At 32.6% G+C, this 12473-nt stretch overlaps 1 protein-coding gene across 1 annotated transcript in view; it reads right to left on the minus strand.

Annotated features, from left to right (window-relative positions):
- The window catches only part of LOC120421281 (lachesin-like), a 329464-nt gene that overhangs the window by 58849 nt on the left and 258142 nt on the right, over positions 1 to 12473 (minus strand). The window contains exon 5 of the mRNA XM_039584474.2: positions 9630 to 9837. Coding sequence (XP_039440408.1) covers positions 9630 to 9837 — 208 coding nt within the window. The remainder of the gene's footprint in view (positions 1 to 9629; positions 9838 to 12473) is intronic.

The raw sequence follows: 12473 nt of genomic DNA on the forward strand, positions 1-12473 counted from the left end.
TCTCCTGTCTCGTCAGAGGCGCTGGAGCAGAAATCCCACGTTAGAGGAAGGCCATGCCCCAGGGGGCGTAGTGCCAATAGTTTCGTTTTTTTTCGGATTTTCAACGAGCTGTAACTTGGTTAAATTACAAGGAAAAAAAAGCGTTACATGGAATTCATTGTAAAATGACCAAAAATACCAGCTTATATAGGATTTTGGAAAGGAGAGAACCTCTATTCTAAGAGGAAAATATTTAAAATATGTTAAAAATTTCAAACAATTTTTGAAAAATAGTTATCGTAACTATTTTTGTAATATTACAAAAAATCATTTTAACTATAAAGCCAAATTTTGAAGAAATATGGTCATGCGACATATCAAAATTCATGAAATTATCCCACGAATTAATATATGAGCAATTCAACCTGATTCGTTTTAACCGGTAAAATTACCGGTGGCGGTTTGTATCACTAACTATGTCATGTGGCGTGTCAAAACTCTTCAAATAAGCTCAATAAAGAGTTTACGTCAAAATTTAACCGATTCAGTTGAATCAGTTCAAATAACCGGTTTTCACTATGTTTTCACTTCGTGATAAATTTGAACCGATTCGGATGAACCGGTTTGGACCACTTCCATGTTTTACTGTTCACCAACAATCTTTTCGTGATAAATTTGAACCGATTTGGTTGAACTGGTTCAAACAACCGGTACCGATTTGCACCTTTTCTACGATTTTAAGGCAATGACGTTTCCCATAAAGCTATTGCAAATATTTTTCAAAGTGTTTGTCACTTCCATCCCTCCAAAATCGAAAAAAATGATTTTTTCATGTAGAATCTTACATTTTTTCGCAATGATTGTCATATTTAAATTTTTTTTTCTTTCGGCTATTAAGACTAACGAATAAAAAAGTAATCGTTTCCTACCGTAAATTAAATTGATAAATTGATAAATTGATAAATTGATAAATTGATAAATTGATAAATTGATAAATTGATAAATTGATAAATTGATAAATTGATAAATTGATAAATTGATAAATTGATAAATTGATAAATTTATAAATTGATAAATTGATAAATTGATAAATTGATAAATTGATAAATTGATAAATTGATAAATTGATAAATTGATAAATTGATAAATTGATAAATTGATAAATTGATAAATTGATAAATTGATAAATTGATAAATTGATAAATTGATAAATTGATAAATTGATAAATTGATAAATTGATAAATTGATAAATTGATAAATTGATAAATTGATAAATTGATAAATTGATAAATTGATAAATTGATAAATTGATAAATTGAAAAATTGATAAATTGATAATTGATAAATTGATAAATTGATAAATTGATAAATTGATAAATTGATAAATTGATAAATTGATAAATTGATAAATTGATAATCTGATAAATTGATAAATTGATAAATATATTATGCCCAATCCCAAAAATAGAACGCGGTTGATTTCAAAATTTTGTTCCATACAATGAGTTTCTGGTACATTTTTTTTTAATTTCTCTTTAAATGACACATTTTACCCAGTCACGTTGCAAAGCCTCATCAACCGACGTCAATCTCAGCTGCCAAAAATAAATAATTGGTAATTGATATCACCCCACCGCAATCGCTCAATGCAAATCAATTTCCTCCGCATGAAATAAATTGCGAAGCCCTTCCACAACAAAACTCTCCAAAATAAACATACGTTCCCAATCGAAACAGTGCTTCCTTCCGTCTCCAAATTTTGTTCCATCCAAACACGCAATTTTCCATCCCATCAGAACACAACCTCAAATCACACCCAGTTACAATTTCAACCACCTCACCTCACATTCGGGTTTTTCGCCGGCGTTGAATGTTGTGTAATGGGTGCTGCTCGTCTTTCGCCGATAATAATGCCTCCAACACACCGCAACAAACATTCACTTTTCTCACCCCAAAACGACCCCCCAACAATTTTCCCATCCACCTTTTTCAACGAAAAGAAAAAATCGTTGAAAAAAATGGGAAGTTTTTCGTTTTTTTTTTCCTCGCAGCCTCCCCCACCCAACGGGGAATTTATGCAAATTCCAGAATTCAAATGAGCATAACAATTTAAAGTATATTAAATATATTGGAGTCATGGGAGGAGGGTCCTTCTACCGAAAGGCAGCATCAGCAATATGTACGCTCTCCCTCCCTCCCAGTCTCCTCCGGGGGGAATCAAGCAGAAAATATGATAATTTTTCGCTGATAGCAAACTTGGTCTGGTGGTTTGGTTTTGGTGGGCTGCATGTTGAGGTGATGTTGGGAATTTTTTTTTGAGAGTGTCATCAAAAGTTGGTTGTGTGGAGTGTGTTGAAGGTGGATGTTTGCTGGTTTTAAGAGTGCGTAAGCGCTGTTTAAAGTTGAACCGTTTTGCTGTGATTTCTGGATGAACAGAAAATAGATAAATGTCAGATATGAAAAAATCAACAAAACTTCTAAAAATATACTTCGTTGGAGAGCAGTTACAGCTCATGGCAGAAATTGAAAAAAAGAAAGAGAAATCATTTAGTGAAAATAAACTTTTGAAATTCAAAACAAAATTTTCAATCGAAAGTACTTTTCATTTTTTTTTTTGATTAAATATACCATTTTCAAGTTAAAGCAACATCAAAGTATAGGGGAGAGTGGGGAGACTTGATCCCCGGGGAGACTTGATCCCAAGGCTGTATCTCGTCAGCATGTGGGTAAAACAATTAGCTTTGTTCTAGAAAGTTGTGCGAAATTGACTAAAACTCATTGTAGAAAACAAAGAAAAAAAATAAAAAATGTTTAGATTGAGTTACACACATTTTTCGAAGAAGTGCTGCAAAAAACTTCCAAGAGATCTTTTTTCTTTGTTTTGATAAGTATAGAAAACACTCAAAAATTATTCAAAAAAATATTTTTTATACATGAATTGTTTGATAAACATATCAACTCTAAAACCCTTACGCATTTGACGTTAAATTTATCGTCATACTATTTTTACAATCAATTGTTTAAAAAAGTGCGTTTAGGGAGACTTGATCCCTGCATTTTTACAGTCACTGTAATCAGCCTCAAGATTAAAAAAATTGGCTGGGTTTTCGTACATAGTTTCCTTCAGTATAGTTGTACATAACTAACTGCAGTTTGAACCATTTTTCAAAAGTTTTGTAAACAAAAATTACCAGCTTTTGTAAACATGCTCAATTTTGGTCTAAAAAAGAAAATTTTAAGTTTTTAAATATTTCACATGCTAAACTTGTTATATTTTGAACACAAACGTACAGGTTTAATGTGAAGTTGCTGTATCTTATAGAAAATTAAAAGTTTGGATTAATAAGAAACATTTTGCTTAAGATTTCTTCACAATATTGAAAGGGGGATCAAATTACCCCCAACATTTTCAAATTTGCCGGTTTAAAATATTTTTATAAAACGCTTGGCATTATTCTAAGAGTTTATCTGATGAAATACCCTTATCAGCCAAACATAGTTGAATGTTTAAGCTTTCAATTCATGCAAAAAGATCATAGTTTTGTGAGAAATTGACAGAAATATGTGAGATACAAAAAAGGGGATCAAGTCTCCCCACTCTCCCCTACATTTGCAATTGTGTTTTGGGTTTTCGAGTTTAAAAATAATTCTTGAAAGAAAAGCACCGATGAAAATGTTTTTTTTTTCTATGTTTCGGACGTTATCTCCTCGGAAACTATTGGTCTATTCTAAATGAAAAAAAATATTTCTTTTGCAAAAATCACAGACCTTTTCAACGACAAATATTAAAAAAAGTTTTGATTTAAATGAAAATAATGAAAACTATTAAAGAATTAAACACCAAAATTGAAAGACGATTAAAAAAGCAAAGCTCAATTTAAAAATTTGATTTTGTTAAATATTTTTCAAATGTTTTCATTAATATTTAAAATTGTCCATCAGTTATCATCAGTTGAAATTTACAGTCTTTTTAGATGACATATAAAGAAATTGTAAGAATTTATTTGTCCGATTTTTAAAGTTCCAGAGTGAAAAGTAAAGGATTTTTCACTTTTTTTTAAGGAGAAAATAATTTTTGATTTCAATTTTTTTTTGCTTTTAAAAGGATTATTGATATTTCTGTAAGGATTTTTATATTTCACATCTCTTGGACCAGATTTGGCACCATCAAAAGGTGTCTCAAAAGATGCATTTTAAAGTCAAATTTAAAACTCAAATATCTCGAAAAGGCACAGGCCAAATTTTAAGCGCCAGATTGCATTCGAAAGAGGAGATCTAGCACTACAAATGCCCCAGGGGTATTTTTCTTTTAACTCGAGATATCTTCATTTGAAAATGTCTAATTTTCAAGGGAAAACCATATGGGACCACCTTAACGAAATTCGAAAATTTTCCAACTATTTATTGGGTTTTATGATAATTTTACTTAAAAACTCAAAATATGACCAAAAATTTCTGAGGGCAAATTCAGATACAGCGGCAAAAAAACATGGAAAACGCATAGACAGAAAATTTTCAATTTTCATTAGGGTGGTCTCACACCCATTACCCTTGAAAATTAGACTTTTTCAAACAAAGCTATCTCAAGTTTAAAGAAAAACACCCCTTAGAGATCTCCTCTTTCAAATGCAACCTGGCGCTTAAAATTTGGCCCATAAGTCCAAATTGACATGACAGAAAATAAAAATATTTGTTTTTCAGAACTCAAATAGTGCTTTGAACATCAAAGCAGTTCTCTAGGATTTCGGTCATTCGATTTTTTTGTTGTATTTTTTAATCCGACTGAAACTTTTTTGGTGGCTTCGGTATGCCCAAAGAAGCCATTTTGCATAATTAGTTTGTCCATATAATTTTCCATACAAATTTCGCAGCTGTCCATATAAAAATGATGTATGAAAATTCAAAAATCTGTATCTTTTGAAGGAATTTTTTGATCGATTTGGTGTCATCGGCAAAGTTGTAGGTATGGATACAGGTTGTTCAAAAAATCATTGACCGAGTTATGATTTTTGTTATAAATACTGTTTTTTCAAAAAATCGAAATATAGGTCGAAACATTTTTTCAACTTCATTTTTCGATGTAAAATCAAATTTGCAATCAAAAAGTACTATAGTAAAATTTTGATAAAGTGCACCGTTTTCAAGTTCAATCCATATTTAGGTGACTTTTTTGAAAATAGTCGCAGTTTTTCATTGTTTTAAATTAGTACACATGTTTGCACACTTTTGGAAAAAATATTTTTGAAAAGCTGAGAAAATTTTCTATATTTTGCTTCTTTGGACTTTGTTGATACGACCTTTAGTTGCTGAGATATTGCAATGTAAAGGTTTAACACTCAAACGCTTGGGTAGTCATTTGACCCCTATTTTTTTTCTTAGAAATCCCATAACTTTTGATAGAATTGACCAATTTGGATGCTTTCGGTTGCAAAAGATCCAGATTTGTCTATATTTTGAACTGCCAGATGGGGGACAAATGTGGTCCATTTTTACCGGAGATATTCCGGATTCTGTTGGGGTACCTCGGCCCTCCTATATGGGTATTTGGCCAATATAATAAAAACTTTTCAACAGAAAAATTTCGGAAATGATGCAAAACTACAAGGCATCATCCTAATACATCATCCTGTAAAAATAATTGACATGGTTAGTTCCTACGGGGCAGCGGAGCCGGTTCCAGTTGGGCAACAATTAACATCAGCTCAGTGAACCGTTTCCGGATAGAACCTGTTCCGGTGCCCGAAGGTCTTCAGCATGTCATGTATCTATGCAGGATGATGTTTTAGGATGATTCCTTGAAGTTTTGCATCATTTCCGATTTTATTCTGTTGAAAAGTTTTTATTATATTGGCCAAATATCCATTTAGGAGGGCCGAGGTACCCCAACAGAATCCGGAATATCTCCGGTAAAAATGGACCACATTTGTCCTCCGTCTGACAGTTGAAAATATAGACATATCTGGATCTTTTGCACCCGGAAGCATCCAAATTGGTCAATTCTATCAAAAGTTATGAGATTTTTAAGAAAAAAAATAGGAGTCAAATGACTACCCGAGCGTTTGAGTGTTAAAAACAGGAAAATTGATGTTTTCTAAGTTTCACCCAAACAGCCCACCATTTTTTAATGTCGTTATCTCAGCAACTTATGGTCCGATTTTAAATGTTAATATATGAAACATTTGTGAAATTTTCCGAACTTTTCGAAAACATTATTTTCAAAATTTTCAAATCAAGACTAACATTTCAAAAGGGCCAAATATTCAATATTACGCCCTTTTATGCAAAATGGCTTCTTTGGGCATACCAAAGGCACCAAAAAAGTTTCAGCCGGATTAAAAAATACAAAAATTAAAATTGAAGAAAAAATACCGATTTCGTAGAGAATTGCTCATCACTTTTTTTAAACTTAACCCTGAATTGCTACGTTCAAAAAACTGATTCTTGAAGGTTTGCTCAGATGTTTTCTCTAATTTAGGTCGTAGAAGGCGTAGATTGCGAGATAAAATTTTGGTGTCTTCCAAAAATTTGCTTTGATTGGTGAGCCCAACAAATTTTTAGAAGACAAAAAACCAAACATTCATGAAAAATTAAATTTTCAAAATCCTCCTAACTACCCATTTGCCACTCAATTTTTCGTTCTGGACCACTATGTATTGCCGAGATAATCGAGTGACAATTTTTTGATCAACATCCCACCACACACACAGGCATTTACTCAGTATTTTATCCTGGGTAGATATGTATACGCGAAGGTGGTTCCAGGAGGTTGAATTGAAAAGAGCATATTTCGAGAAAATTTATAATCTTTTCTCAGTAAGGTGCGAAAGAAAAAAAGGGATTTTTTTCGCCACTTTTTAAGTTCTATGAATCTACAACTTTGCCGAAGACTCCAAATCGATCAGAATTTTTTTTTCAAAAAATACAGAATTTTGTTTGACCACCCCTAAAAAATATTAACCAAAATTATCCAAATAAAAATGATTTACGAAATCATAAAAAGCCTGAAAATTTTTTAAGTAGTTTCTTTTGAAAAAAATATTTTTGTGCTCTTTTCAAATGTTGCTCCATACAAAATTTTCGAGATTGACAGATCCTGATGAAACATATACTTTGTTTAATGTTTTTGTAAACATACATTTTTGATTTAAATTTAAAAAAATTATCAACTATTTTAATGACAAAAAATTAAAGCAAAAGGTAACTTAAAAATGTTTTGACAAAATCAAGTTTCGTAGCTTTAAGCGAAAAAATATTTATGAAATTAAAATCTATTATTTATCAGTGAATCATATGCACTTTAAATGCGAGTATAAATAGAAAAAATATCTAACAAAAAATAGGTTATTTTAAAAGTTATTCCCATCAAAAATTTATAAAAGTTCATGAAAATAAATTTTAATTCAAATTGATTTCCAAACTTAGATAACTTATTCTCATATTTAGTGAATTACAAACCAGTTTATTGTTTCTATTTTGAAACAATATTTTATCAAAATTTTGAATTACATTGAATTGCTCTCGTTTTTTTCTGTGAATTTATTTATGGGATGTGCTTGCAATTCGTATTTTTTTAAATAAAGACTAACATTTCAAAAGGGCCAAACATTGAATATAACGTCGTTTCAAAATATTGTTTTCGAAAAGATCGGAATATTTCGCGAATGTTTCTTATTTTAACATTCAAAATTAGACCATTAGTTGCTGAGATATCGACATTAGAAAAGGTGGTTTGTTTAGATGAGACTAACAAACATAAATTTTCCTGTTTTGCCTTCCTCACCTTACTGAGGAAAGGCTATAAAATCACTCGAAAACTGAACTTCTCAATCAGACCTCCTAGACCCACCTTCATGTATATCTATCGACTCAAAATCAAATTCTGAGCAAATGTCTGTGTGTGTGGTGGGATGTTGATCAAAAAATTGTCACTCGATTATCTTGACATTGGCTTAACCGATTTAAATCCGTTTTCTGCGACATTCGATCTATCTTGAGGTCCCATAAGTCGCTATTAAAAATTATGCGGTTTAGTTAAGTACTTCAAAAGTTATGCTAAAAAAACATTTTTAACAAAAGTTCGGTAGATTGTAAAAAGGGTGGTTTCTGTTAGAAAACCTGGCATGTTATCCATTTTTAGAAAGGTATTTAAAAGACCTTTCAAACGCGAAGATCTGACAACTCTATCAAAAGTTATTAGCACTTCAGTGTTATTTATGTACTTTTTGGAGGCCGGATCTCAGATATCATGATACAACGTTGTCCGGATCTATCATGCGACCTGTCGTTGAATAGGTAATCAAAAGACCTTTCCAACGCGTTTAAAACATTGAAAATCTAACAACCCTACCAAAAATTATAAGCACTTAGGTGTTATTTATACACTTTTTGGAGGACAGATCTCAGATATTTTGATGAAAACGTTGTCCAAATATATCAAGCGACCTATCTTTGGATAGATAATTAAATGACCTTTCCAATGAATGTGAGGAAGGCACCAACCACCTAAGGGTGGATTAAGTAACGTTTTTTAATCTGTGCTAGCAATATTTTAGCAACGAAGGGTCATATAAATAATGTTAAAAAGCAAAATATAGAGAATTTTCTAAGTTTTCCAAAAATATTTCTTTTTCAAAGGTGGGCAAACATAAGCACTAATTTTATAAAATAAATAACCACGACTATTTTCAAAAAAGTTACCTAAAAATGTCTATAACTTGAAAACGGTGTACTTTATAAAAAATTCACTGAAGTACTTTTTGATTTCAAATTTGATTTTACATCGAAAAATGAAGTTGAAACATTTTTGGGGCCAATATTTCCATTTTTTTTAAATCAGTATTTATTACTACAATGTATAACTTGGTCAAAGATTTTGTGCCCGTTCTAGAATTTTTTGCAAAGTTGGCATTTTAAGTCCCCTTAAACATATCAAAAAATAAAAAAATTAAAATAGTGTTTTTTTTAACAAAAAGTGAAATTAAAAATCTTTAAAAAAGTTTTACCGTGTATTATTTTTGTCATTGTTTCCATACTCGGCCCAAACATTTTTTAAAAGAAACAGATTTTTGAATTTTCATTTATCATTTTTGTATGGACAGCTGTCAAATTTGAATGGCAAACTTTATGGACAAACTAATGATGCAAAATGGTTTCTTTGTCATAGAAAATCTAAAAAAGCATTCGATTTGTTCAGAGAAGCAGAAATAAATTCTTAAAATAACACAAATTCAATAACAAATTACCCATATGAAAAAATCTCCTATCCGGTTATCCAACACCATACAGTATCCGATACCCCCAGCCTTAATATATGCAGAAATCTTACGAAACCATCTTGAACCAAATGAAGCCTAAGTATAACAGTATCCACTACCCGGTGTCTCATTACACCTGTCTTATTTGCTCTTATCCCATGTAATCTCTGCTGTAATTGAGTACTTCCGACTTTCATCTCACAAGAAAAGCAAAACACAATCTGCTGCCTCCCAAGGGTGAACTTGTAAGGTTCTGAGAGGTCAAAAAGGTAATCCCATTGCCATTTCCCATCCCATCCCATCCCATCATCGTAATCTTCATCGATTGACTTCTTCTTCTTCGCCTTCCCCTCCCTTAAGAAGGTCAAACCCCCGGTCCCAAAAACAACACTCACCGACGACCTGCAGGTAGCCCTTCCGTGACCGCATCGGATCCGTGTTGACCTGGCACATGTACCAGCCCCGGTCGCTCTCCTCGACCTCCCGGATGTGCAGGTACCAGGACCGGTGGTCGTTGTACGTCAGGCTGATCCGGGGATTCTGCGTAATCACGTTGTGATGGATGGACAGGATGGTCTGCGTGTCGACCCGGACCCAGGCGACCTGTGGGCGGAACAGAGAGAGAGAGAGAGATTGAGAGGGGGAAAGCAGAAGGAAAAGTTTAGTAAAATTACGGATGCAGATTAGGGTCGTGGTGGTGTCAACATCGTGTAATGGGATGCTGATTTTGGAGCAGGATTTGATACTAATCACCGGGATTTTGACGGTGGAATTATGACGGAGTAGAATTGTAGTATGGATTTGTTACTGACTCAGATTCCGTTATAAAACAATTATATTTTGATAATTTCTCATTCTGGAATATTCAAAGAACGCAAAACAATTTTCAAAAATAGGATTCTTCAATTATATTCAATTTTGTTTTCAAAAAATTTCATTAACTATAAAGCTTTCTTTAAAAAATCATAAAAACCATCCCAATCAACCAACCCAGCTGCATGATTGCATTAGCAGCACAAAACCTGAGATTCGATTTTCTTTGCTGGGATTTCCTTTTGACTTCACTTCAACCACACGTTTTTCCCGCAAGTGCAACACGAAAACACACACACTTGTGTTCACACGTGTCCGACAGCACCAACAATGAGGGAAAAAAGCTCTTGTTCAGAGTGCTCATTACCCGCTTCGTTATCGGAGAGTCCGAAGCAACGACGAGAGTATGATTCCAGTTGTGTGTAGTGTTTTCTGCTGTTTTTTTTTTTTTTTTTTTTTTTTTTGCAACTGCTATTGTATGTCACTAGTTTTTCTTTATTTTTCAAGTTTGCACATTCTCCGCGGGAGATCTCTATCTTTCGATGGACTTTTCCCTCCCTGGAGACTCCACCCAGATTCCCTCTTCCCAAATGCAATTTTCACTAGCAGTACGTGGTACATTGCTGCTCACTAGCGTGGTTCACGTTTCTATGAAAAAGACAAAAGTTGTTATTTTGTCTTGCATCAACCGGAATTTCGTTCTTTTATGTCCCCAGAAGCACTCCTGAAAATTTGAGCCCATTTGGTAAGGTCTAGGAGCTCCAGTTTTAATTTGAAATTTATATGGGATTTTGATTTATTTTCCATGGAAAACTATCTTTTTTTTCATTGTATTAGGATTTTTTTTATAAATCGATGAAATGACTTGATTCTTATAGTAGGAGATAGGTTTTGACCTGGGGAACAACTTTGTAGAACATACCAACAAGCTAGGAAGTGACCCTTTAAAGATACAGATACTTTTAGATGGTGGCTTTTGAAGGGGCCAGCCACCATCTAAAAGTATCTGTATCTTTAAAGGGTCACTTCCTAGCTTGTTGGTATGTTCTACAAAGTTGTTCCCCAGTTCAAAACCTATCTTCTACTATAAGAATCAAGTCATTTCATCGATTTATAAAAAAAAATCCTAATACAATGTAAAAAAAGATAGTTTCCCATGGAAAATAAATCAAAATCTCATATAAATTTCAAATTAAAACTGGAGCTCCTAGACCTTACCAAATGGGCTCAAATTTTCAGGAGTGCTTCTGGGGACATAAAAGAACGAAATTCCGGTTGATGCAAGACAAAATAACAACTTTTGTCTTTTTCATAGAAACGTGAACCACGCTACTGCTCACACGTGTTCTGTTCGCTTGAAGGAAACGTTCAATGATGTGATTTTGGCTTGTTCATCTTTTTTGTAATATTTTCAATAAAACAATATTTTGTAATTATGTATAACATTTATTATTTCTTCGGAAAGCACATCTTTTTTTCGGTTTAGGCCAGTGTTTCTCAACTGGTGAGGAATCCCCCCCCCCCCCCCCTGGAGGGGAATTTGACCTTGTTAGGGGAGGAATGATGATGCATAATAAATCGAATTTATTCAAACGCGTTTGCGAAAAAAATATCTTATGTGGTGCTATCTTTGTAAAATTCATGTTGACAAATAAATTTCAATGATTGTTATGAATTATTTTTGAAAATTTTCACGGTAAGTAACAAATTTAAGTTGTATCTTTGGCATATTTTTCAACAATGATAAGCTTTATTTTTTTAAGGGATTACTTTCATACTGTAACTTATAACATGGTTTCATACATTTCTAATTTTAAAAAGAGCACGAGAAGTTTTTTAGGGATTGAAAAATAATATAATTAAATAAAATCTTGTTATGGAACTTGATTTTTTGTTATGTTTTGCTGAATACTGGGGAAAATATGAATTGTCAGAAAAATGTTTGTTTTAATAAAATAAAACTCTGAGTTGTAGCATTCTTTCAAACTGGCATTATCATATTTTATAACTTCTTTAAAATTAGGAAATTAATTATTTTTTCAATAATTTGTTTTCTCTAGGTTTGGAGATTTAATTTAATAAATCAAAATATGATATTTATTTTGGAGGGGGGGGGGGGGGGGGGGGAATGAGGCTTTTGAAAATAATTCAAGGGGGGAATGGAATGAAAAAGGTTGAGAATTAATGGTTTAGGCCCTTTTCAAATGGAATTGCTATATAGGTAAGTGAGATTCGGCTTTAAAAAGTACATAAATAGAACTAAAGTGGTCATAGTTTGAGACAGGGTTGCCAGATCTTTATTTTTTAGACTCATTTGGAAGGCCTTCAATTCCTTATTCAGCGATGGACCGAATGATGGACATAGTTTAAGTACATTTGAGTGAGATCTAACTTGAAAAAAAAGTGATAATAACTTGAGACAGGGT

This window comes from Culex pipiens, chromosome 2, assembly GCF_016801865.2.
Source record: "Culex pipiens pallens isolate TS chromosome 2, TS_CPP_V2, whole genome shotgun sequence".
Classification (NCBI taxonomy): Eukaryota; Metazoa; Arthropoda; class Insecta; order Diptera; family Culicidae; genus Culex; species Culex pipiens.